Genomic DNA, 27,567 nt, shown 5'->3' with positions numbered 1-27,567 from the left:
AGGTTGGGCTTAGAGTCTCTCCACTTCCTGCGACTCTGGAGCCAGGTACTCTGCCTTCCAGCATCTTTAAACCGGTTGGCAAGAGTTTTTTCCAGAGTGCTTTGTAAGATCCTTCAGGGACAGGGTACATAATTTCCTGCCATTCAGAAGTCTTTTGAGTCAAAATGGACGCAGGAGTGAGAAACTGTGGAATGTCTGAGTCTGTGGTGATGGGCACCAATGGGCGACTATTTATAATAGCTGTCACCTCTGCCATCAAAGTAATCAAAACATCGTGGGTCAAAATCTTATATTCTAAAAGCATAGCATTTAAAATCTTTCTATTCAAACCAATCATACGTTCCCACTCACCCCATGTGACACGCATGCGGTACATTAAATAGCCATGTAACTTTTTCTGCAATTAAAAAGGCTGAAGTATGCACACACTCAATCACTTCGATGTGAATGGTTCGGATAACTAAACAAGTGAAGATAACTAAAAATAAATGACTTGTTTCTCTCCTAATTATCTGAGCTAATTGGATGGCTAGCACAGCTGCACACAGTTCTAACCAAGGAATGGTGGCGTTACATGGAGCAATCTTGGCCTTGGCCATGACAAAACCTAAAGTGCAAGAACTAGAGTCTTTTTGCCTGGCGTAAGCCATATCTGCGATAGCTTTCTCCGAGATGTTGCAAAAGACATGGAGTTCTGTGTGCGAGCCTTGCAAAGGGCTCCTGGCCGTGAATTGATGCGGGATGCTCAACTGGTGTAAATCTTGAGCCTGGGTGGCCCAAGCGGTCCAAGAATTCTTAACGGACTGTCCAAATCTTTGCATTTGGTGCTGGCATCAAACAAAATGCGCAGTTAGTACAGTGACTGTGTGGTGTCAAACGACGCAAGCAAGTCATTTACACAAAAATTCTGATTAACAACTTGGGCTACCCGAGGGTCAAAGGAATGTCCAAATCTTTGCATTTGGTGCTGGCATCAAACAAAATGCGCACCTTTTCCAGGTGAGGATGCGCTTGCATCATCTCTCTGGTAGCAATCTGGTCCTTATTGCGTGGGATGGATGCACACTCAATAAGGTCAGGTAACTCAAAACAAATGTCTTTGCCACATGGCGAAATGATAAATCCAGATGCAACGCGGCTCTGGCATCGCTGTTGCCTGTACAAGTAGAAATACAATAATCAATAGTCTTTGCCTGCCCCTTAAAGATTCTGAAGAAGTCAGGGGTGGCCAGGGAACTATTGCTTTGGTTCTCAAGGGCCACGTACATTTTCTTCTTCATCCAAGGCTTGCTGGCAGGATAGACCTCTGCCAAACAGATGGGATGGCAAATCCTAGTCTTCTTTGGGCTGCCGCACAGCTGTGTGCAGGCCACAGAGGGTGCCTCTGTGCCCGATGAAGGTCCAGCCGAAACTTCTGGGGAGCGTTGACTGATGGATTTTGTGACAAGGATTTTGTGCCGCTCTTGACTTGGAGGGCACAAAATCCTTGTCATGCATAGCTGAGCAATGCTTTTTGGATTGGCACACCTCGCACTTTATCTTTTCTTTGCATGACTTTGACTGGTGGGGAATTGCACCGCAGCACCTGAAGCAGATCCTGGACTTCTTGAGGATCTTGACCTTGTCTGCATGAGGCTTCTTGGCAAACTCTCTGCAGTCAGCCAAATTGTGGGGTTTTGCATGCAGTGGGCACAAAACATCCTTAGGCGTTGACGGCATCAGCTGGAGAAGGGTTGGTCTCCATGGACTTGACGGCGATGTTTCTCTTAGCACCACTGTCTGCAGGTTTCTTAGGGTCTTTGATGGGCCTGTCTGTCCTTGGAGTCCCATAAAGAGTTGGAAATCCTGTCTGTGGGTCGTTGAGTTGCATGGTGGCATTTGTAACAAAATCCACAAGATGGGTGAATGGTGGGTTGACCTGATGATTGGCCTGCTTGAATTTGAAGACCTCTCTGCCCCACTCTTCCTGTAAGGAGTACTGCAGCTTCTGAGTGATGGCAATTTGAGACAGGTGTTGGTCCAGGCAGGCAAACCCCGGAAGTTGTGGGTTTCCCTTGGCTGACTGGAGCTCAACCAATAAATCTGATAGGTCCCAAAGCTGTTTAAAGTCCTTTGGTTTAAGCACTGGGAACTTATGAAGTCTGTCCATCAGTGAGGCTTCAATTTGGGTGCTGGACCCGTAGCGCTGATCAAGCCTCATCCATGCAGTGTCTAATGCTCTATCTGGTTGGTCGATGAGAGCTGAGAAAATCCTTCTCACCTGCTGAGCTGATACTGGCCTGAGCCAGGAGATCATAAGAGTCAATTGTTCCTCAGAGGTGAGTCTTAAACTCTGTATGGCTCGCTGAAAAGTCTTTTTCCAAAGTAGGAAATCTTCTGGCTGGTCAGAGAATTTTTCCACCCCTTTGTCCCTCAAATCCTTCTTCAGGTTCCTGAACAAAGACTCAAACTGTGACTGAGGAGTTTGCAGAAACGGATGGGATGTTTGGTCAGGGGTAAAGGTGAAGTTCTGCTGGAATCTAGAAGGTTCATTCCAGGGGACACCTGTGGCCTCAGGAATGAGTGAAACCCTGGTTTCCGGGCTGGGCTTTGGCGCCTGAGTTGGTGGCTGTGGGCTCCTGGCCCTGAATTGCTCAGCCTGCCTGTGTGGCACGATGTCGTTGTCCACATGCACCAGTTTGTTGTCTTGGAAACCAACGTGGGCTGGCAGAAGAAGCATTTTTGGAGGGGCTGGCAAAAGGTTGACATTTTCTCGAGACAACTCTCCTTGCAGCACCTTTGCCAGGATGTTGGCATGGACCCTTTTCTGTGCTGCCTCCTGTTGGATGCGCAAAAACTTCAACTTCGCCTCTAACTCGGCTTGCGACAACTTCTGCTTTGTCTCTAACTCTATGTGAGCCTGCTCAAAGTCCAGGCCTAGATCTGCAGCTGCAGCCTCAACTTCGGCCTCCAGAATTTTTTCCTGCATTTCCAGACACCTGGCTTCCTTGTTGTAAAAGGCTGACATCGATGAGGAGCTGCTTCTGTAGACGGACGATCCAGACGCTGAGTCACATCTGCTGCTCTGCTTCCTGCTGGCGTGGCTGTGTTTGCTATGTGCAGATGCGCTTGCCTGACCGTCCTTTGCACTTGAAGCCTTTGGGGAATGCTTAAGGAGCTCAGGGATCACACTACTAGCGGGCGAATCTTGACCTTCTTTGTCCCTTCTGGGGGAGGGACCAAAGTTGGCTGCATGAAACAAATGAGCATAGCTAACTTCCCTATGCCTAACACTGTTCAAAAACTGAATTGCCCTAGAATCTGCATCCTGGCTGTTTATTTTACTAAACAACTGAGTGATGTCATCAACTAAACCTCTCCACTTATTAATCAAAACCTTAAGATCTGTTCTGATGTCCTGAGATTTCTCTAAATCCTCAGAATGCTGTAACTGGCTATCGAGGTCAACAATAGAAAGCCATACACTTTCAAGCCTATCTGTAAGCAGAGATTCCTCCTGCAGAAGTGCATCTAAGGCTTTCTGGGATGGGCGCCGGGAATTCTCGGAACAGAGGCTATAGGCTTTACCTTCAGACTTTGGGGATCTTGAAGTGTGAGCCATGACAGCAAATTGCACAAACAGTATAGTAATGCAGGTAAACTGACAAGTAAAGCAATCAGTATATCAATAACCAACAGTCAATAGAACACACAATATGAAAATGCAATCATAAGCACAAAGAGCAGGCGATATAACATGCAGTAATAAAGCAGTCAGTGTGTCAATGCAAATATTACAGATAGGGCAAGCAATATAACAATGCAATTTCAATAGGATGCAGCAAACAGCATATAAATGCAATTACAACAACAAATAGAGCAAGCAAATATCAAGGCCGTTTTTAGCACACTCAAAATTTATCACTTTAAGGCAGAATAGACACAGCAGACACAATAATTCAACTGCACATTAAACTCTTGCTGTAAGGTTGCAAAAAGCCAAAGGCAATTGCAAATATCTCCTTTCCAAGAACCTGAGAAGCAAAGCATCAAAGGCTGCTGCAGAACTTAGCAGGGCTTGCTTCAAAAGGGCGGGAAAACCTTGCTTCTGGCTGGAGACTTGCAAAGTAGCAAACTGTGCAGAATTGAACAGGGCTTGCTTCTGTTGCTGTAGCAAATTGTTGCAATTTTGCTAAGACAGCTGGCTTGTGGCTGGAGACTTTGCAAAATAGCAAACTGTGCAGGACTGAGCAGGGCTGGCTTCTGTTGCTGGAGCCTTTGCAAAGTAGCAAATTGTGCAGAACTGAGGAGGGCTTGCTTGTGGCTGGAGCAAAATGTTGCAATCTTGCTGAGGTCTGCTGGTTGCTGGCTGAAGACATTGCAAATAGTTGTGCAAGACTGAGCAGGGTTTGCTTCTGTTGCTAGCAAAATGTTGCAATTTTGCTAAAGTCTGCTGTGCGAAGACTGGGAGAGAATTGTAGCAAACTTGCAAAACAGGTGGAGCTTGGAGCAAAGAAGGAGGCAACCAGCCCCTCCCTTCTGGTCACGTGGGCTGTCCTTCCAAGATGGCTGAAAATGAAGAAACAAGGCAGATGGATACAGGTAATGGAAGTTGAAATGGCCCTGTGCAGGCTCCCTGTTCTATAGCTTTTATAGGTCTTTTTTTCTACTCCCGGATGGCATAGGCCACCAGCTTCCATCTTCTACTGGGGCAGAAGCCACCAGCTTCGTCTTCTACTGTGCTGTCACACGCTGGGCCTGTGCATCAGACTGTAACCAGGACATAAATTCTGTGTGCCCAACGGGACGCCGGGGCTGCCTCAGATTAAAGGTCCCTCCGCAAAGGAGCTGTAAGGCTGTATGATCCTTGGCCAAGCTGTGGGCTGTATAATCCCGGTCAAGCTATAGGGCTGTATAACCCTGGCCAAGCTGTGGGGCTGTATCTCCCTGGCCAAGCTGTAGAAGTCAAAGCTTTCTACTGGAGTTCTTGGTATTATATCCTGCATGAAAAGCTTCTCTGTATGGACTGACCCAAAAAAGCTCTTATTCCCCCCAAAAACCCAAAAAGGGGCAGGACCAGGGAACCTAACTATAATTGACAGGTGGCTTGCCCTATGATTGCAGCCAAAAGAAGTCACCGATCTGCAGAGTCCCTGAAACTTAGGACTATAACAAACATTAAATGCAAAGCAAACAAAATTGGAGCTCCTGGTACAGCAGTACCTGCACAGGTCCCATGTTCCTTCTTTACCTTCTGTTCTCCCCGCTGAACATCCCCCAAGAGGAAAGGAGAAGGAAAAAGAGACAGGAGGAAGGAAGGAAGAGAGGAAGAGAAGGGTGGAAAGGAATGGAGGGAGGGAGGGAGGAAGGATGAAGGAAATAAATCAAGACAAGAGGAAAGAAAGGAAGGATTTATTTATTGTGTCAGGAGCGAACCAAACAGTTGTATTGCATTAAAACAAACAAACAAAGTTTGCAAACTTGGTAGTTGATTAAATGTCCTTTGACCAGTAGCTGGCCACTTGGAGTCCCTCTGGTGTTGTTACAAGAAAGTCCTCCATTATGCATGTGGCAGGGCTCAGGTTGCATTGCAGCAGGTGGTCTGTGGTTTTCTCTTCTCCACACTTGCATATCGTGGATTCCACTTTGTAGTCCCATTTCTTCAGGTTGGCTCTGCATCTCGTGGTGCCAGAGCACAGTCTGTTCAGCGCCTTCCAAGTCGCCCAGTTTTCTGTGTGCCCAGGGGGGAGTCTCTCATTTAGTATCGGCCATTGAATGAGGTTCTGGGTTTGAGCCTGCCACTTTTGGACTCTCGCTTGCTGAGGTGTTCCTGCTAGTGTCGCTGTAGATCTAAGAAAACTATTTCTTGATTTAAGTCGTTGGCATGCTGGCTGATCCCTAAACAGGGGGTGCGCCAGAGATGTCACTGCCTTGGTCCTTTCATTATTGGTTGCTACTTCCCGGCGGATGTCAGGTGGTGCAATACCGGCTAAGCAGTGTAATTTCTCTAGAAGTGTAGGGCGCAGACACCCTGTGATAATGCGGCATGTCTCATTAAGAGCCACATCCACTGTTTTAGCATGGTGCAATGTGTTCCACACTCGGCATGCATACTCAGCAGCAGAGTACCATAGCGCAAGGGCAGATGTCTTCACTGTATCTGGTTGTGATCCCCAGGTTGTGCCGGTCAGCTTTTGTATGATATTGTTTGTAGTGCCCACTTTTTGCTTGATATTCAGGCAGTGCTTCTTGTAGGTCAGAGCACTGTCCAGAGTGACTCCAAGGTATTTGGGTGCACTGCAATGCTCCAGTGGGATTCCTTCCCAGATAATCCTCAGAGCTCGGGAAGGAAGAAAGGAAGGAAGGAAGAGGAAAGAGAGAGGGAAGGAGGCAGGAAAGGGGAAGAAGGAAGCATGAAACGATGGAAGAGAAGGAACGAGGGAGGGAGATGGAGGGAGGTAAGAAAGGAGGAAAGAAAGAAGAAAGGAAGGATTGGATGGTGAGAGAGAGAGAGAAGGCCTGAGAAAAGAGCCCAAGGGGCCACATCTGGCTCCCAGGCCTGGGTTTGCCCATAACTGCTTCAGAACATTGCAAGGAAGGGAGTATTTTAAAAAGATTTGGAAGTAGGTGGTGGTGGTTTTCTTGTCAGGATTTCTTCAGAGGGGCTACCCTTTGTCACCTTCTGAGGGAGTGTGACCTGGCCAGGATGCCTCACTGAGCAGAGATTTGAACCCTAGCCTCCAGGAACCTTAGTCCAGTGCTCAGATTGCTGTACTGTGCCAACTCTAATCAAATGAAATCAAGAGACCCGCATAGAGGCTGAGGGATCCAAGGGGTGGCTTTTCTCCTTCAGTCTGCTGCCAAAGGAAGGAGTGGTGCCAGGGAAGAGGGCAAACAGTTGCCATGCAAAATTGCAGATTCAGGCAGGAAAGTATGAAGGTTTGGCGGCAAAGCTCACCTGCCATGTTTGCTTTTTTGCACACAGATACAGGAAAGGCCCCTTGGAATGTAGACTTTGGCCTGGCAAAGTGGTTGGCCAGCCGTTGGGAGAGCGGCCACCTGTTTTAATATTTGTATATTTGCAGATTTTAAATTGTATGGAAATGCTTTTAATGTAAGCTCCTTTGAATCTCCTTGTGGAGAGAAAAATGGGGTATAAATAAGCATGATGATGATGATGATACTACTACTACTACTACTACTACTACTAATAGTAATAGTAACATGCACTGTCAGATTATGTGAAAGGCAGTCAAGAACAAACATTGATGGAAGTCAATAGTAGAAAACTGCTTCAGGGGGAAAAGACAAAGAGCGAATACTGTGAAAATACAATGCAGAGTAGAAAACTGGCAAAACAAGGCTCTCCATGGACAGTTCCTGGGAAAAATTGAAAGCCAAATTGACAAGGAAAAAACATGGATGTGGTTCACAAATGGAACTTCGAAAAAGGAGATGAAGGGCCTGATTCTTGCAGCCCAAGTACAAGCAATTAGAACAAATGCCATCCAAGCCAGAATTGAAAAGTCGATGACAGATTCCAAGTGTAGACTCTGCAAGGAAGCAGACAAAATAATGGATCACAAACTCAACTGCTGAAAGAAGATCGAGCAGACACACTACAAGCAGAAGCATAATACTGTTGCTCAGATGATCCATTGGAACTTGTGCCACAAATACTATCTGCCTGTGACAAAGAAGTGATGGATCACAAGCCTGAAAAAGTTACAGAAAATGACTGTGACTTCCTAATTCAGACTGACAGAATGTTGGAGCACAAGACTGCTGACCTCACTATTGTGGAAAAAAACAAAGTATGGATCACCAATATTGCAATCCCAGAGACAGCAGAATTGACGAGAGACAACTGGAAAAGCTTACACAATATGAGGATTTAGAGATAGAACTGCAAAGACTGTGGCACAAGGCAACAAAAGTGGTCCCAGTGATGATCAGCACACTGGGTGCAGTGCCTAAAGACCTTGGACTGCACTTAAAAACAATTGGAGCTGGCAAAATTCCTGTCAGCTGCAAAAGGCAATCCTACTCAGATCTGCATGCATTATTCACCGATACATCACACAGTCCTAGACACTTGGGAAGTGACAGATGTGTGATCGAATACAAAAGCCAGCAAAGTGGTCTTGTTTGCACTGTACTAATCTTGTTATGTATCAAATAATAATAATAATAATAATAATAATAATAATAATAATGAGGGTGCTAGAAAAGAGCCATGTCTGCTGCTGCTCAGAGCTGGCAATACTGGCCCAGGTGACACAGGACAGAGGCAGCTTCCCATGTTTCCCTGGTTTTGGTCCCCAGCAATGTTTTCGGGAAACGATTCTGCCTGAACCCCAAGCTGATGGTCCTTGGATCCTCAGCAACTGCAAACCACAAGAAGGCCTCCTGTAAGAAAACTGGGGGTGGGCCAAGATTCACTTCTGCATTTTGAATGTCAGAAGTGGCAAAGGTAAGAGGATTGCTTCTAATTGAAAAAAAGCAAAGAACTGCCTGGGAGAGTAAATTCATTTCTGGAGAATGTAAGAAGGGCAGTTGGGGGAGTCTGGAGGGGTTCCAAAGCTGCAAAAACAATCCGGAGGGGGGAGGGGAAGAGGTATATTTTGGCCACAACTGCAGCGTGTTCCTCCTGTACCTTCTTTAAAATCTACAGACCACCTCGGGAAAGGTTGGTGAGCCATCTGGGTAGGGTAGTGGTTCCCAATTTGTGGTCCATGGACAACCAGTGGTCCGGAAGAACTAAAATATGGTATGCAGCCTCACTATTACTACACTGTTGCAATGAGAGTGACTGGTCTTGCAAAACCCTCTTATAGTGACAAGGCTTATTAAATATGGTTTTCTGTGGGCAAGCAGATGGCGATTACTAGATGGCATATGTTCTTTATCAGAAACTACAGCTGATGTGGTCTATCCAATGAAATTTTCTGAATCAGCACCCCAAATAACTAATCTGAATCTAAAGTTGGCCAAAAACTGATTCATAACTCTTTTGGTCCTAATGTTGGAGAGTGGTCCCTGGTCAAAAAAGGTTAGGTATCACTGGGGTAGTCAACACAGAATGTGTACATGTATGTGTGTGGGTGAAAGGGATGCATAGCTCTTTGTGGTGCCCCCCTGCCAGCAAAGAAAAGCAAAACAAGCAGGGAAGTGTTGAGTCTGTAGCCTCACTGTTACCACACCATTGCAATGGGTGTAACAATCATGCAAGGTTTCTGTTGAGGCTGTGTTCAAATATATCTAGCCTCTATTTCCAATCAGAAACTAGAAACAAGATGTAAAATAAAATAGTTTAATCTGCAGAAAATACTAAGGGGTAGTTAGAATCATCCCCTCTCCTCTCCTATCTTTAACCCATTCTCAAATTTTCTTCTAAAATTCACTTTTAAAATCTTAGCTCTACTTTTGGCTTTCCTTGCTAACTGAAACCTGCCAGCGAAGGCCCTGAGAGCCAGCATAGTGAAATGGTTCAAGTGTTAGACTATGATTCTAGAGACCAGGGTTCAAATCCCTGTTCAGTCATGGAAAACCATTGGACGACTGTGGGCAAGTCAACTCTTCTCGGTTTTAGAGGAAGGTAAAGGCAAATAAATAATGCAAGAAACCCCTTTGAGCATTAAGCCCACCGTAAGTTGGACATGATTTGACACAACAACTTCTGATGTTTCTGAACCCCTCCTGCAGTACACCCCTTCTGGAGCCTTGGGGAGATGTCTTCCAAGCCTTCTCCAGCCAGTCTCTCTCCAAGCCTTTTCCCTGCTTCTTCAGAACAGAAGTAATGTTTTGTTCATGAACATCAACCATATAATCCCCAACAGTTTTCCTTCCCAACCAGTCAAGGAATGGACCTAGGTCTTGTAGGGAAATGGCCACTGTGCAAAGTGACATCCATAAGGTCATCTTAATACCATCCAGGTGGTACTTGCTTGTGCCACTGGAGACCCCCTTCACTTTGCTCCTTTCTCTGCTTCTTCAGGACAGAAGTAATGTTTTGATCATGGACACCGGTCATCTAACCCGCAACAGTTTGCCTTCCCAACCAGTCAAGGAATAGACCTAGGCCTTGTAGAAGAATGGCCACTGTGCAAGCTGATATCTTGGTGGCTCCATCCATAAGGCATCCACTCCTCATGAATTCTTGGATCCACCCTGATGACCTCTTGGCTTCATGCCTGTGACCTCCTGACTCCTCCCCAGTGACCTCCTGCCTCAGTCCTCCACTTCAACCATTACTCAACAACTGCCCTGCTTCCCCCTTATATGTTACCCCATCCCATTCCCTCTTAAAAGTGAGATATGACATTTTGGTTGCATACATAGATCCGCCTTCCTTTTGGGTGTTGTGCCCTTATTTTGGGTGAAATAAAAGACCTTTATCTTTGTGCTAGTTTGTAGTGCTATTTTGAACATGGGTTGTCCACAGAGAACCCATCCCTCTTGAGAACCTAGAAAACTCAAATGCACCTGCACATCAAATGCAGGCTCACCTCTCACACAAGAGATTTATGATTTGTTTTCCTTTTTCCTCTTTTATTTGACACAAAAAATGTACAAAAGAACAGGTGAGTGGATTTTAATTGTTTATATTAAAAATCTAAAAGGTGTGACTGAGCCATTTTGAATGGAGTCAAGTGTTGGAAGATATAATTTTTTTAACTATGATGTCCGCCATCACCCCTGTTCCCACCCATTGTCCTCGTCGCCGATTGGCAATCACTTCCCAGGCACACTATATACTAGGGCTGGGCAGTTTCGTTCGTTAATTTCATAATTCGTTATTGATTCGTATTTAAATTAGCTTACGATCCGATATTGAGCCATGCTGGAGCAACTAAAAATCAAAACGAATTTTTCAATTTAATTCGTAATTGTTTCGTAATTGGTTCGAAATCATTTCGAAATCGTTTCGAAATCGTTTCGTAATTGTTTCGTAATTGTTTCCGTATGTCTGGTGCAAGTTTTATAGTTGTTGTTTGTTTTATCAGTGATAAAAAAAGAAATTATCACACCAACAGTCAACAACAGAGGGAGAGGGAAGCTTCAGAAGTTCCCCCTGTCCCATTTGGAGGTGTTTTTTTGCATATTGCGCAATTGCGTCCGCCATTAACGAATCGATTCGTAATTGTTTCGTAATTGTTTCGTAATTTATGAAATTTCGTATATTTTGAACTTTTTTAAAGAAAAATTTCAGAATTCTTTTAAAAAACGAAACGCAAAACCCCCCTAAAAACGAATCGAGTTTAGAAACAAATTTTTCCATGGTTACCCAGCCCTATACATCTCAGATCCAGAGAGCCACTCTCCCTGCTTCCTGCTCCCTTTCTGCCTCCCCGTCTTCCCCGGAGTCTGATGATCTGCCTCTGGATTCCAGAAGCGAGTCTAAAAGAGGACTTCCCACCGGGTCCCAAGGTCTCCATTGGCCCTCCTTCTTAAAATGGACAGTCTCTGTCTTTCAGCTCAGGTTGAGCTCCATGCTTTCCCAAAGAGCTCTCCAAGGTGCTTTGGAACAGATGGCCTCCTTCTCTTTGGAAACTTGTCCGCAGCTCCATCACCACATCCAAGGACTGGACTTTTGGACGGCTACAAGTCGGTCTGGAAATGGAGCAGACAGGAAGACAACATCAACGCACCTTGGCCATTGCTGAAGGCGGTGTGATCTTGGAAGACGGAGCATGTTGGCACTCGGCTACCTGGATGATCTCATGGTAGTTTCCCACCTATTGTTTTCTCCTCCTCCTCCCCCTCCTCCTCCTCCTCTTCTTCTTGTCATCTTCCTCTTCTTCTTTTTACAAAATGAGAAATATGATGGGCCAATGGTTATTTATAGCAACATGTCAACATTAAAACTTTCAGCTGAAGGTTCCATGGAGTACATTATTCCCTTCCGGGTCTCCAGAGAAGGCAAGGGGCTTCCTTCCTTCCTTCCTTCCTTCCTTCCTTCCTTCCTTCCGTGTGGCTCACTGCAGCAAGGTCCGGATCTGCTTGGAGGTGGTGTCATCATTCAGATGCCGGGTGGTGTACCTGTGGGAAAGGGCAGGGCATGGATGGGAAGTGCAGTTTGGTGGGTGGGACGGGGGACACAGGGCCCTGCCATGACAATAGGATGCTTTCCAACCCATGCTGAGCTCCATGCTTCCAAAAAGGCATTTGCTAAAAAAAGCTCTCCAGGTGCTGAACTGACTGAATCAGATGGGATTCAGCACCATGGAGAGCTCCTTCTAAATTGAGGGAGCTCTCCATGGGATCGGAAGGGAAAGGAAGGAAGGATGGAAGGGAAGAATGGGAGGAAGGAAGGAAAGAAAGAAGGATAGATGAAAGGAAGGAAAGGAAAGATGGCAGAGGAAAGAGGGAGGTAAGGAAGGGAGGGAGGTAAAGAGGAAGGAAAGAGAGAAGGAGAGAAGAAAAGAGGAAGGAAGGAGTGGATCCCCTCTCTTTAGCATTCACTGTTGACCAAACTGACTAAGGCTTCTGGAAGTTCAAAACATCTGGAGCACCAAGGTTTGGGAATTACTGATTTACGTTGGCAAATTAATGCCATTTGACTCCACTTGAACTGTCATGGCTCAATAATATGGCATTCTGGATTTGTAGTTTGGTAAAGCACCTCTTTGGAGGAGGAGCCTCAAGACCTTGGATTGAATACGATACAATCCAAACTTCTTGGATTGTATCGTATTCAACAATGCATGTGCCAAACTACATTTTTTTCAACAACATATGTGTACTTTCCCTATCTCACACACACAAACAACACTGCAAGGGATCTTGTCTGTCTTTTCTGTTCATCAACCACTATTTTTAGGAATGACTGGACCCCTAAAGACACTTTTGGAATAGGTTGTCCACTTCAAGGGATATGAAGGCAAAGATTTGCAGAATTCTTCTGCAAACTGAGGCCTACCCTCTGGTTTGCCTATCTAAGCAAGGCCATGTTTGTATTCACTAACAAAGGCCATCAGCACAGGTCTTGAACATTCTTCAGTGCTGCTCAGGAGCCTAAAGACAAATCCTGAAGGCACTGTGGTCTGCAGCCATTTTGGACCCAGCCAGGTTTTGAAAATACCCCAGTACTCCCCTGCTTCCAGAGAATGTGCAGTAGGCCTGCTTGCCTTCCCATTCCAAGAGCCATGCTGGGCATTATGTACAGAGGTGCTTGTCTTGCAAGGGTGCCTACCTCAGTGCATTCAAAAGGCCCTCTGTGCTGTTGGAAGGCTGGTCTTTCAAGACCTTAATACATCCTTTCATCTGGAGCAGGGAAGAAGAGAAAAGACAAAACATGCCTATTAGATTGCAAACAGGAATAAACAGACACAGGCATGTAGCCAGGGGGGGGGGGGCTGGGGGGGCTTCAGCCCCCCCCCCCCCGAAATTTTCATGGTGGTTCGCGAAAAGGCCTTATTGGTGCATTATTTAAACTGTTATGTTTATTCATATCATGATCTGATCACCATACTCAATATATCCCATATGCATGGGGGTATTGGGGTAATGATACAAAAGGTTTGCTAGGCTAGACCCTCTTTCACTCAGACTCAGCCCCCCCCCCCGAAACTCAGCCCCCCCCGAAACCCCCCCTGAAAAAAATTCAGCCCCCCCCCCCCCAAAACGAAATCCTGGCTACGGGCCTGAACAGACAGGAGAAGAACAGGAGAAGTTAAGCCGAACTTGCCAGCTCTCCACAATAAGTTTCATGAGAGACAAAAGGAAGAGGATATTTCTGACCCTTTGAACACCAACCCTGCAAGGCTGTGGCAGGTCAAAGGCTGAATTTGACCACCAAAACACAAACATGGGACTCTTTCACCCTCTACAATCATAACACCATTACAATTATTACATTTTAATTGCAATATCCTATGGATTCCCTGTTTTGGCACTTTGGGGTGCCAATGTTGTTTTCTTTTTTTTGTATGGAGGAATTTTTCACACAAAAAGGATCTTAGATGACACTATGTTTGAAACATTCTCTGTTCCTATTTTGAAAGTGTTATTTCCTGTTTAATTGTCCGGTCTTTCCTTTGAAAGTCATTGTTCTATTCCAGAAATTTCATTTTTGTGGCTGCCACAAACTAGGTTGAATTGGATGAGACTCCATGAGATATTTATGGGAGCACACAAGAAATCTGTTAGTGTGTCAATTGTAAAATAAGTTGTACGAAGCTGATTGGATGGACAATGCCCAGGGAGCTGGCTGAGCCTGGGACTTTTGGATACTGTTACATTTTTCAGGCTTCAGTTATACAGGTTCTTGCAGAGAAGCACTGAGAGAGAGAGTTTGAAGTGTGCTCTTATTTCATGAGCTGCTGGAGGAAGATTTTCCACATGGACAAAGAGAGACCATTTTAAATCTGTCTAAAAGGACATTATGTGAGTCAATGCAAATGATCACATGATTGTAAATATGTTGTTCTGAGTTACGAAGAATAAACTGCTTGTTCTTCAGTGATCATCTGCATGGCACATTTTCTTTCTTTGCCAAGACAGTGGGTGGACTGGTCAAATGTGAACTACACATGGTTTATTTTACAATACGCCACAATCTTCATTGGAAAACTATCGCAAAATGTGCTGCAGGATGTCCCTCCCGCAAAAACAAAGTTTAATAATTTTTTTCTATGTTTTTATGACAACCAATTAGGAAATGATATTTATAACTTAGGAACAAAAATTGTGTTACATAGTGTTATGAGAGGGAAAACCTATGCGTGTGGCATAAACTAAATACCAGATTTTAAAATTATCTGCTGGAGAGTTACTCTGGTGTTTTCTTACCAGACTACAAATCTCAGGATTCAATAGAATATTACTATGGCAGTTAAAGTGGGATCATGGCATGATAATAGGGGAGTGTGGAAAGGACCCAGGAAGGCTCCGCTGCCTTGCGACACAGAACAACATGCAAATAATGCATCCCTTTAGTGATAGCTTTCCCTCTTCCCCTTCGGCTCTTTCATGGATCTTTCTTAAGAAGCTTCTAATATGGCTGCCTTCCCCCCTCCTCATCCACATAACTCACGTCAATTTTGGAGGTCTTGGCAAAGGCCCCAACGGGGTGAACGTGGTCGTAGAGGATGATGACGCCTACCATCACCCGCATGCAGAAAAGGAGTGTCTCCGTATTGGTGAACCGGCTCCGGTATTCCCTGCAAGAGACCGGAGAAAGAAATCATGAAATTATGGCTCAGACCTCTGTTGTAGTCAGTTGAGATACTCCAGTCCCAGCCCAAGACACATCATGTTGCACAACTGATACAGAGCAAGAACCCCAACGGAAGGGGGCATTACACAATCAGGGTGCCATAGCAGAGAAAGCGCTCTCCCATATTTGCCCACAATGTGTAGCTCCTGCTAGTGCAGTGGTTCCCAGGCTGTGGTGCATTGACAACCAGTGGTCTGCAGGAACTAAAATATGGTGTGTGCCCTCACCATTACTACACTGTTGCAATGAGAACAACTGGTCTCGCAAAACCGAAGTTTATTAAACATGGTCTTCTGTGGGTGAGCAGATGGTGACACTTGGATGTCATATGTTCTGTATCAGAAACTAGAGCTGATGTGATTGATCCAATACAATTTTCTGAATCAGCACCTCAAATAACCAAACCAAATATAAAGTTGACCAAAAACTGATTCATAACCCTTTTGGTACTAATGTTGGAGGGTGGTCCCTGGTCAAGTGGTCTCTGGTCAAAAAAAAGTTGGGAAACACTGTGCCAGTGGAAGAAAGACGAAGACTCCCTAGCATATCTTCATTCTTAGTCCCCTTCTACATTGCCATATAATCCAGATTACCAAAGCAGATAATTCATATTATATGTTTTAAACTGGATTGTATGAGTCTATACTGCCATACAATCCAGTTCAAAACAGATAATCTGTATTTTATATGGCAGTTCAGATCCATCCAGAGTGCAACCAACACTGTAAAATTAGACATCACTTTGACTGACATGTCTCAATGCTGCAGAATCATGGGAGTTGTAATTTTGCAAGGTCTTTCACCTTCTCTGCCATAAAGTTGGCCTAAAAAGTTGGAAGCAAGTTTTAGCCATCTGATGGGAGGGGGACACCCTTATTTTTTTGCTTTGTTTTGTTTTTGTAGGCATTGTTGTGAGCAGGACAATGGTGGATGTGCTTTTGACCCAATGATAGGGGATCACTTACGGAGTTTCCAGCATCACCCGGCAGACACAGGCCATGGTGCTTAAGCAGTCGGTTGTATCCTCGATTGGGAGGGTTTTATTCTGAAATGAAAAAGAAGGGCACTTTTAATTTTTTTGGTTTAATAACTTTTTTTTAAAAGTAACATAATTTTTTTTTACATAGATAAAAAGGAAATGAGTGGGGATAGGAAAGTAGGAAAGTTTTTAAAAAGGGGGAGGGTGTGCTGTCGCACGCTGGGCCTGTGCATATGACTGTAGACAGGACATAAATTCTGTGTGCCCAATGGGACACCGGGGCTGCCTCAGATTAAAGGCCCTTGGATTCCCCCAAAACAAAGTTCTGTAGAAGCTTAAAGTAAGTCCAACAAAGTTCTTTATTTATGAAAACAAACAGGTACTTTCAAGCTTTTTTTAACAGTCTATTGGCTCTTGCAATCTTGTTCACTGGGAACAGGCACTATCTTCTTAACTGTAATTAACTAATGGGGAAATCCTCAACTTCTAATCTGGGAAGTCTGTACTTGCCTCTGTTGGCGTGGAACCCCTGCACCCAGTACCAACTGCGTCTGGCTTCCGCAAGCGACCCTTACCAAGCAGAGCTTTGTAGACTCCCAGGGGAGAAGAAGGAGTTCAGGTTTCTGTGATGGCTGGCTGAAGTCCCTCAGCAAAGGAGCTGTAAGGCTGTATGATCCTCGGCCAAGCTATGGGCTGTATAACTCCCCGGCCAGCTGTAGAAAACAAAGCTTTCTACAGGAGGTCTTGGTTTTATGTCCTCTCTGTGTGGACTGTGCTTCTCTGTGTGGACTGAACTCAAACTGGCTCCCTCCAAAACCCCAAAAAGGGGCGGGACCAGGGACCTAACAATAATTGACAGGTGGCTTGCCCTATAATTGCAGCCAAAAGAAGCCACCAATCTGCGGAGTCCCTGAAACTTAGGACTGCAAACAAACGTTCAATGCAAAGCAAACAAAATTGCAGCTCCTGGAACAGCTGTTCCAGAACAGAGGGGTATGGGTAATGGGGGAGGGAAGTGCGAAGGGACATAAGAGGAAAAAAAGGATGGGATAAGGATGGGATAAGGAAGGTAGGGGTAGAGGGTTGTCTTCCTGTCCAGCGAGCACAGCGAGTGATTTCAATCTTAGTTGTTGTCTACTAGTAGGATTAATTATATCCTTTATTGAGAGCAGTTTATCTTCAGCTCCTGCAAAAATTCTTTTAGCTGGGACCAGCCCATCTTATGTCCTTCTGTCTGGTCTGTAAGCAGGAAGGATAAAGAGTCCACGTCCATAAAGTCTCTTATTTTAGAGATCCAGTTTTCCATTGTGGGGGTTTCTTTTAAGCGCCATTTCTGAGCTAATAGGGTTCTCGCAGCTGTCGTTAAGTAGAAGAAGATTTTATCTTTGTTTCTATCGAATTTCGAATCTGTCAAATTTAGGTGATAATATTCTGGTTTCATGTTAAACCTTAGTTTTAATATACTTTGGGTATGATTGTTATTTTTTCCAGTGTTTATTAATTTCCTTACAAAACCACCATGAGTGGAAGAATGACCCTGTCTCTTCTCCACATTTCCAACATTTATTGCTTTGGTTCTTGTAAAATCTTGCAAGTTTCTCTGGAATTAAATGCCAACGGTAAAACATCTTATATCAGTTTTCAATGATATTTAAAGATTTGGAGAATTTCGTTGTAATTTTCCACACCTTCTCACAGTTTTCTAATAGAATAGGATGGCCAATGTCCTTTGCCCATTTAATCATATTCACTTTTACCAATTCAGTTTCCGTGTTACATTCTAGGATCTTTTGGTATATAATCCTTATTCAATTTTTTCCTTCTTCATAACTATATCCCATATAACATCCTGTTGATTGAAGTCAGCCTTTCTATCTTCTTTATACACATCCATTACTTGTCTATATTGGAACCATGTTAAGTTGTGGCCCTCATGTCTTATCTCTTCTAATGATTTTAGTGTCCATACATTATTTTGTCTTTTCAGAAGTTGTTTATAATTAAGCCAGATATCTGATGGGATCTCTCTTTTGTGGTGGGCCTCCACAGGGGAGAGCCACAGAGGGGTTTTATTATAAAGTCTCTCCTTATATTTCTTCCAAACTTTTAAGAGGGCTGCCCTGATGTAATGATGGGTAAAATTCTTTTTAATCTTGGCTTTATTATACCAAAGGTACGCATGCCATCCTCTTCGTAAGTCGAATCCTTCCAAATCTAGTATTTATTTATTTTTATAGTGTGGCCCACTCTTTCACCCAAGATAATGCAAACGTTTCATAATATGCTTGGAAATCTGGTAATGATAGGCCTCCCCTTTTCCTCAAATCTGTAAGAATCTTATATTTTATTCTTGGTTTCTTCTTGTCTCAAATAAACTCTGTGATATCTTCCATTCTTTAAACCAAAATTCAGTTCTTCAAATTGGTAACATTTGAAATAAGAATATCATCTTGGGGAGAATACTCATTTTAATGGCAGAAATTCTACCTAACAAAGATAGATTAAGATATTTCTATTCTTCTAATTTTTTCTTTAAATATTTCCAAGTTGATTTGTAATTATTTTTTAATTGTTGTGAGTTCTGAGCCGTAATTTGAATTCCTAAATATTTTATTTTGCTTGATATGTCAAAACCGGATATCTTCTTTAATTCTTCTTTTTTGATGTTGGCCAAATTTTTGGTTAATACTTTAGTTTTAGTTTTATTTATTCTGAAACCTGCTCTTTCTCCAAAATATTCTATCTTCTTTATCCATTTTTGTGCTGTTTCTAGTGGTGATTGTATTATACAGACCAGGTCATCTGCAAACGCCTTTACTTTATATTCTGAAGATCGGATTTTTGTACCTTTTAGTTCTTCATCCCTTCTAATTTCTTCAAGTAATATTTCCATTACCATTATAAATAACAGGGGGGAGAGGGGGCAGCCCTGTCTTACCCCTTTCTCAATCGGTATACTTCCTGTTTCCAAATTATTAATTATTATATTGGCCTTTTGTTTAGAGTATATGGCCTGTATCGCATTGATAAAATTGAAACCCATATCTCTTTCTCTCATTATTTCTAGTATAAATTCCCAGTTGGTATTATCAAATGCCTTCTCAGCATCGAGAAATAACAGTCCAAGTTCTTTCTGTGCGTTACTTTCATAGTATTCTATTATATCAAGAGTTGTTCTTATATTGTCCCGTATCTTTCTGTTGGGCATAAAGCCTGTTTAGTCATCTTTTATTTGATCCTCTAAAAAGTTTTTAAGTCTGTTGGCCAGAATACTTGAAGAGATCTTATAGTCGTTATTTAATAACGAAATTGGTCTGTAATTTTTAACATTTGAGGAATCTGAGTCACCTTTTTGTATTAAGGTTATGTTGGCATTCTGGAATTTTGGAGGTAGTCAAACTATTGTTCATTATTTCTTTTAGTGTCAGGATCAGATCATCTTGAAAATTTTTGTAATATATAGAGGGTAATCCATCGGAGCCAAGGGCTTTATTGTTAGGAAGATTTTTAATTGCTGATCTTATCTCGTCCTCTGTAATTTGCTAATTAAGAGCTTCCCTTTGCTTTTCTGTTATTTTATCCAACTTCTGCTCCAAGATGTAAGTTGTAATGTCCCCTCTATTGGATAAATCTTCTTGGTATAGTTTAGGATAAAGTATAAGTTGTTCAATCTTCTGTTATCTGGGTTATAAATTGTTGTTGTTGTTGTTGTTGTTTTCAATTTCTTAGCGAGCCATTTGTCCGGTTTGTTGGCGTTTGTGAAATGATTTACTTTCAGGAATTTCAGCTTCTTCGCCATTTTTCTAATTGTAATGATTTCATTGGTTTCTTAATTAATTCTATCTCTAGCTTTCTTATCTCCTGGATTACTCTTAAGCAGATTCTCTTTGATTATTAGATTTTCCTGTAATTTTATTTGTTCTTCTTGTCTTAATCTGTTTTTTTAGTTCCCTGTTGAAATACTGCCTTGCTGGCATCCCAGATTGTTTCTATTTTTGTTTCTTTGTTGTTATTAATCTTGAAATATTCTTTAAGTAACTTCCTGTTATTTTCTATCTCATTCTCTGTTTTGAGTAAATTCTCATTTAGTTTCCATCTCCTTGCTTTTGGCCTTTCCTTTATGCCCATCTCTAACACACAATGATCTGAATTTAATCTTGGTTTGATTTGGATTTTATCCATTTTTATAACAATGGAATTCGGGGCCCAAACCATATTGATCCGGGACCACGATTGGTGACTATCGGAGTAATAGGTGTAGTCTTTTACCGTGGTGTTTTTCAGTCTCCAGACAGCTTGTAAACAAAAATCTTTTTTCATCTGTAAAAAGTTCAATGGTAATTGTCCAGATTTTGGTTCTCCTCCCCTTGTTTTATTTATTTTTTGCAAGCTGCTTATGTTTTATTGGATTTTCCCACTCCCACCCTCCCCTCCTTGTACATGCCATTTATGCATCAAACTACAGAAGTTACATTTGAAATATCAGAAATATCTATCCACATCTTAACACATTCTCTAAATAATTCCTAACTGGTTCCCACATCCTCTTAGTTATTGCAACCTTTTCAATTTTATCTATATTATTCCATTTGCAATTTGTTATTTCCGCATTTAACATATTAACTATATAGTTGTACCAATTAATCAGCGTCCATTTTGTTTTGTCTTTCCAACCCCTCACTAAAACAATTTGTGCACATGCAATTAATTTGTCAACCAATTTTTCCTTTTGTATATTCTTCACTCCTGCTATCCGTGCATGTAGTATATTTCTATTAATTATTACTATTTGTAAATTTAACATTCTATTGATTTCCCCTTCAATCCTTTTCCAGTATTCTTGCACTTGATCACATTCCCATATCATATGATTAAACACCCCTCTTTGTTCACAGCCATGCCAACACCTATCCTTGATCCCTGATACAGAGCGTGAAAGTTGTGCAGGAGTTCTGTACCATTTTTGTAACATTTTCCTTCTTGCTTCTCTTAATACATTATATTTTTCTTTTGCTATATTACTTATTTCCCTTTGGATGTCTTCCCTCTCAATTTCCATGTCCAATCTCCATGTTTGGAAAATTTCCTCTATTATTTCTTCTTTTACTGTTATAATTTGGTCGTACAGATCTCCTGCCACTTTCGTCTCCCCTCTCAAACATTTCCTAATCACCTTCTCAAATGGACTATCCTGTTCTCTAATTTTTCCCCTGCATCTTAAAATTTCCTGTCTTATAGCCCAGCTTTGAATCCAATTCCCTGACCCTATCCAATTCTGAATTTCTTTTTGTTCTACGAGGTTTCTATCCTCTGTATATAGATCCTCTACTAACCTTTTCCCTCTACTTTCAATCAATCTCAATGTTCTGCCTATAATTTCATCATTATTATAATAATTCATTTGCCATATAGTTGCCATCTTATTCTCATTGCCTGGATTTAACTTCTTCTTTCTTTTTTTCCACACTTTTACTATGGCACGTCCCTCCTGGTCCCTAAAGGCCAATTTTGGATTGAGTTTCTCCTTTATAAACAATATTACTCCTCTCTTCTTTTCTTGGGTTAGCGAGTAGTACTCCTTTCCTAATTGTTTCTGGATAAGGTAAGATGAATGTGTTTGTGTAATGTGTATTTCCTGAAGGGCAATAATATCAAAATTACAATTCTTTATTTGATTGAATACTTGTTGTTCATTCGTTCAATTGTCTCCGACTCTTCGTGACCTCATGGACCAGCCAACGCCAGAGCTCCTTGTCGGCCGTCACCACCCCCAGCTCCTTCAAGGTCAATCCAGTCACTTCAAGGGTGCCATCCATCCATCTTGCCCTTGGTCGGTCCCTCTTCCTTTTGCCTTCCACTTCCCCCAGCTTAATTGTCTTCTCTAGGCTTTGCTGTCTCCTCATGATGTGGCCAACTTTGTCTCTAGTATCCTTCCCTCCAGTGAGCAGTCGGGCTTTATTTCCTGGAGGATGGACTGGTTGGATCTTCTCGCAGTCCAAGGCACTTTCAGAACTTTCCTCCAACACCACAGTTCAAAAGCATCTATCTTCCTTCGCTCAGCCTTCCCTAAGGTCCAGCTCTCACATCCGTAGGTTACTACAGGGAATACCATGGCTTTGACTAGGCGGATCTTTGTTGCCCGTGTGATGTCTACTCTTTACTATTTTATCGAGACTGGACATTGCTCTCCTCCCAAGAAGTAAGTGTCTTCTGATTTCCTGGCCACAGTCTGCATCTGCAGTAATCTTTGCACCTAGAAATACAGTCTGTCACGGCCTCCACATTTTCTCCCTCTATTTCCCAGTTGTCAATCATTCTTGTTGCCATAATCTTGGTTTTTTTATGTTTAGCTGCAACCCAGCTTTTGTGCTTTCTTCTTTCACCTTGATTAGAAGGCTCCTCAGCTCCTCCTCCTTTTCGGCCATCAGAGTGGTGTCATCTGCATATCTGAGGTTGTTAATGTTTCTTCCAGCAATTTTCACCCCAGCTTTGCATTAATCAAGCCCCGCACATCGCATGATGTGCTTTGCATATAAGTTAAAAAGGTTGGGTGAGAGTATGCAGCCTTGCCGTATGCCTTTCCCAATCTTGAACCAGTCTGTTGTTCCGTGGTCAATTCTTACTGTTGCTACTTGGTCCTTGTACAGATTTCTCAGGAGAGAGACAAGGTGGCTTGGTATGCCCATCCCACCAAGAACTTGCCACAATTTATTATGATCCACACAGTCAAAGGCTTTAGAATAGTCAATGAAGCAGAAATAGATGATTTTCTGAAACTCCCTGCCTTTCTCCATTATCCAGCAGATATTAGCAATCTGCTCTCTCGTTCCTCTGCCTTTTCTAAACCCAGCTTGAACATCTGGCAGCTCTCGCTCCATGTATTGCTTTGAGTCTTTCTTGCAGGATATTGAGCATTACCTTACTGGCATGAGAAATAAGAGCCACTGTACGGAAGTTGGAGCAGTCTTTCGCATTTCTTTTTTGGTATGGGGATATAAGTTGATTTTTTTCCAGTCTGATGGCCATTCTTGTGTTTTCCATATTTGCTGGCATATGGCATGCATCACCTTGACAGCATCAATACTTGAATACTAATTTCCTTTTATTTGAGCTGTTCAGACCATTTACATTATTTGAGAAGACTTTCACCATCTTTATGCATTTCTTCTTCTGGACAGTCCTGGTTCACCAATTCCAATTCCGTTGTCACATCGTATTCCTCTGGGGATTTTTCTCTTGGTCTTTTTTCAGCTTTTTCCCCAAACTGTTTACCTCCCTTTTTCCTGCCATCTGGGTCTGGTCTGCTAGTCGATTCTCTATCTCTTGGATCTTGTTGTTTTCCTTTCTCAATCTCTTTTTGGTGGTCTCTATAGAAGTCCTTCGTCTTCTGTTCTGATGTTATCCAGTGTTTTTTTATCGTTGAGAGGAACCATCAGACCTTTGTTTCTTTCCCATCTGAATTGGACCTGGTATTTTTTGAGTTCATCCGATAGGAAATAATATTTTCTTCTTTTATTCATTATTGATGGGGGTACTTCTTTTAGGATAATTACTTTTTTCTCTTTGTAATATGTAGGCTTTTTGGAGTTATGTTTGAGAATTTCATCCCGAACCCTTTTTCTTCCAAATTTGACCACAATGTCCCTGGCCACTTTGTGTTTCCTCACATAGTGGGTATAAATTCTATATAGTCTGTCCATGTTTTGGTCGGCTTCTGTTTTGGAGATATCAAGAATTTTTGCCTTTATGTCTGCAATTATATCTCTCAAGTCTTCTCCCTCACATTCCCTAACATTTCTAAATCTAAGTTGGAATTCTGATTCTCTTATTGCCATTTGTTCTTGTTGTTTTTCCAATCTTTCACTTAGTTCTTCTAATTTTGTAATTTTCTGGTTGGTCTTCTCAGCTGATTTGGTTAAAGTTTGTTTGTCCTTTTTAATCTCTTTCATTTCTTGTTGAATTTCTTTAAATTCTTTTTTTTACCATGGAAATCTCCTCTTTGACTTCTCTTCTTAATTTTCCCATTTCATCTTGAAAGATCTTTTCCAGTCTTTCTTGCATTTTATCTTGGTTCTCCTGTATTTTATCTTGTTTATCCTGCACTTTTTCTTGATTTTCTTGTATTTTTTTGTAATTGCGCCATAAGTTCTTTTGTAGAGGGGTTGCCTTGTATTGAGGGTCTTCTAGCTGTAGATGGAGTTGTTACTGTTGCTGTTGTTTTACTCTTCTTGGAGGTAGTGTATTTATCCATGGAATATCTAATATATATTTTATTAATTCCTTGTTTATGCTCTATCTCTTTTCTTTTTGTGTCATTTTTCTTTCCCTGTCTTTCTCTCTCTCTCTTTATTGTTTATTTAGCTTTAATTATATTTATTATTATTGTTATTATATTTTTAATATTATTATTATTATTTGTATTTTTTATTTATGTAAATATGAATGTATGTATCCATTTCCCTCCCCCCCCCCCTACTTTATTCCCTCAGTGTATGTTAGTATGTTTTAGACCACCGCTAACTCCTCCTTCCTCTCTTGGTTTCCTTTATACACTGTCTTGCTTCCAATCCTTCATGCAGTCCATGTAAAGAATATATATGATTTTTAGTTTAGTATTTTTCCCCTTCCCCCTCTCTTAGCTCTTGCTTCTCCTCACTCTTCAGTGCTTGTTTCTTACTTCTCCTCACTCTCTATAATGCTTTATTTTTAACTATATTTGTTTTTATTATTATTACGAATGTTTATTATTATTATTATTATTATTATTATTATTGGTTTTTTTAAAAAAAATCCGTTTAAAATAATCTTTATTGATTTTCATTAAAAACATACAGTAACTGGGTGGGTAAGATAGAGGGGGGTTAGAAAGAAATAGGAGGGGGGAATAGCAGGATAGAGAAGGTGGAGAGTAGACTGGGTTATGGCTGCTGATCATACATAGTGTGCCAGGTGTGGTGATGGCAATTTGAAAAAAGATTGTGAGGGAAGGGGTGTGTGATTGTTTTGAATCTGGCGTTGACTTCCTGGTATCTTTAGGAGGTTTTCCCTGTTCCTTCGTTCCTTCCCTCGATTTGCTTTTCATCTTTTGTTTCTCCTCTGGTCTCCCCTAATTTATATCTTCTTTCAGTTCTTTCATGTAATTATTTTCATATTTTTATCCTCTATTAAATATGTTGTTACTTGTTTCCAGTCTATTTCGGCTGTGGGAGTACCCCTTTTTTAAAAAAGTATATAAGTTAATTTGTCCATATTTCTTATATCAAGAATCTTCGTTAGCCATTCCTCTTCCTCCGGGGGATCTTTTTCTTTCCAATGTTTCGCGTAAATTATTCTCGCTGCTGTCGTTAAGAGGAATTGGATTTTGTCCTTATTTTTTCCATTTTTATGTTATGTATCCCTAATAAGAAGGTTTCCGTTTTCCAAGGTATATTGATCTTCAGTATTCTTTGTAACGATTTTTGTATTTTTTTCCAATACATTGTCGCTTTTGGGCAGGTCCACCATAGGTGGTAATATGTCCCTTCCTGATTTCCGCACTTCCAACATTTTGTATTCGTATTTTTGTTGAATTTCCCTAACCTATGTGGGGTTATATACCACCTATGGGCTATCTTGAACCAATTTTCTTTGAGTTCCGTTGCTTTTGAGTATTTTAGCTTCTTATTCCATATTTCTTCCCATTCTTCCTTCTTTATCTCTCTTCCTAGGTTATCTTTCCACTTTTTCATATAGGTTTTCTCCTTTTCTGTGTCTCCTTCTCCTTCTAATAACTTTTTGTATATCTTTGAGATTAGTTTGTTTTCCGTTTGCATTATTTTGTCCCAGAAACCGGTATTTTCTTCTAATCCTTTTTCTTTGTCTATCTTAAAGTGTTCTTTAATTTGTTCCTATTGGTACCATGAGATTCTGTTATTTATATTTTTTAATTCTTGTTGTGTTTTTAGCTTAAATTCTCCTCCTTCTTTTCTTATTATATCTTTATATTTGGGCCAATCGTACCATCCTAAAATTCTTCTTTGGGAGGCCTCAAATGGTGAAAGCCATAATGGGGTTTTCCTGTAAAATTTGTCCTTATATCTGTTCCAGACTTTAATGAAAGATGATTGCCGAATTTTTTTCTCTTTGCTTTGTCGTATCCTATGTAGGCATGCCACCCTGATCTCAATCCTTCTCCTTCTGTATTTAGAATCTTCTCCTTATTCAGTTTTGTCCAAACCCTTATCCAGATTAATGCGCAAGCATTATGGTGTAATTTAATATTTGGGGTTGCTAAGCCTCCTTTGTTTTTCCCATCTGTCATTTTTTGTAGTTTATTCTTGGTTTTTTCTTCTGCCAAATAAATCGCATAATATCTTTCTTCCAGTTGTTTAGTATTTTTTGACTCCTAATTATTGGTGGATTATGAAATAGGAACACTAATTTTGGCAATATTGACATCTTCACAGCTGCTATCCTTCCTAGTAGAGATAATTTCATATTTCCCCATTTTTCCAGGTCCTTTTTTATTTTTCCATTTTTCTATATAATTGTTTTCCATTAATTGTAGATTTTTTTTGCGGCAAGAATAATTCCAAGATACTTTATTTTTTTGTGCAATTTGGATGTTCCAATCTTTTTTTTTTTAAATATTCTTTATTAAAAGATTTTCTTTATGTTACAAATCAAAATGGATAGGTTGTGTAGAGAAAGGTGAGTGCATTAGAAAGAAAGGAGAACAGTGAGGGTAATAGGTGGAAGGGTGAAGAATAGAATAGAAACAGAAAAGAAAAAGGATAAAGGGGAGGAAAGGAGAAGAGGGGGGGAAAAAGAGAGGGGAGAAAATAGCAAGAAAGAAAAATAGTAGTTAAAATGAGATTGGAGACAGATGGAAACGTCTCTCTCGTTGACTTCCTTCGTATCTTCCGAGTGGATGTTCCTTTTCCTTCTTTCTTCTTTGTTTCATAATCCCTTATCATTCTCTCTTCTATTTATTGACCTATATTCTTACTCATTTGGTCTGTATAATTTAGCACTCTTGTCCAATCAGTTTCTTTTATCGGGGTTCCTTTACTTTTAGTTATCAGGTATGTTAATCTATCCATGTTTTTGATATCTAGTACTTTTTCAAACCAATCTTTCACCTCTGGGGCTTCTTCTTTCTTCCACATCTTTGCATAACACATTCTTGCTGCTGTGTTCATTAAGAAGAGGAGTTTATCTGTATTTCTTTCTATTTTCTCTTCAGTTATTCCTAATAAGAATATTTCTGGATTAAACTGTAGTTTTATGTTTAAGATTTCTTGTGTTGTTTTGTGAATTTTTCTCCAATAAATTTGCGCTTTCGGGCAAGACCACCACATATGATAATATGTGCCGTCTATCCTCCCACATTTCCAACACTTACTGCTTA

At 41.5% G+C, this 27,567-nt stretch overlaps 1 protein-coding gene across 11 annotated transcripts in view; it reads right to left on the bottom strand.

The window, feature by feature from the left end:
• Positions 1-10,567: 10,567 nt before the first annotated feature.
• Positions 10,568-27,567, bottom strand: part of LOC137094732 (CYFIP-related Rac1 interactor A-like) — an 88,976-nt gene continuing 71,976 nt past the window's right edge. For all 11 annotated transcript variants that reach the window (XM_067461627.1, XM_067461625.1, XM_067461630.1 and 8 more), the window contains 4 exons: positions 16,165-16,244; positions 15,017-15,143; positions 13,175-13,245; positions 10,568-12,021 (listed from right to left, as the gene is read on the bottom strand). In XM_067461627.1, coding sequence (XP_067317728.1) covers positions 11,958-12,021; positions 13,175-13,245; positions 15,017-15,143; positions 16,165-16,244 — 342 coding nt within the window. In that variant the 3' untranslated portion in view covers positions 10,568-11,957. The remainder of the gene's footprint in view (positions 12,022-13,174; positions 13,246-15,016; positions 15,144-16,164; positions 16,245-27,567) is intronic.

Source organism: Anolis sagrei, chromosome Y, assembly GCF_037176765.1.
Source record: "Anolis sagrei isolate rAnoSag1 chromosome Y, rAnoSag1.mat, whole genome shotgun sequence".
Classification (NCBI taxonomy): domain Eukaryota; kingdom Metazoa; phylum Chordata; class Lepidosauria; order Squamata; family Dactyloidae; genus Anolis; species Anolis sagrei.
This window is presented reverse-complemented; position numbering and strand designations above follow the sequence as displayed.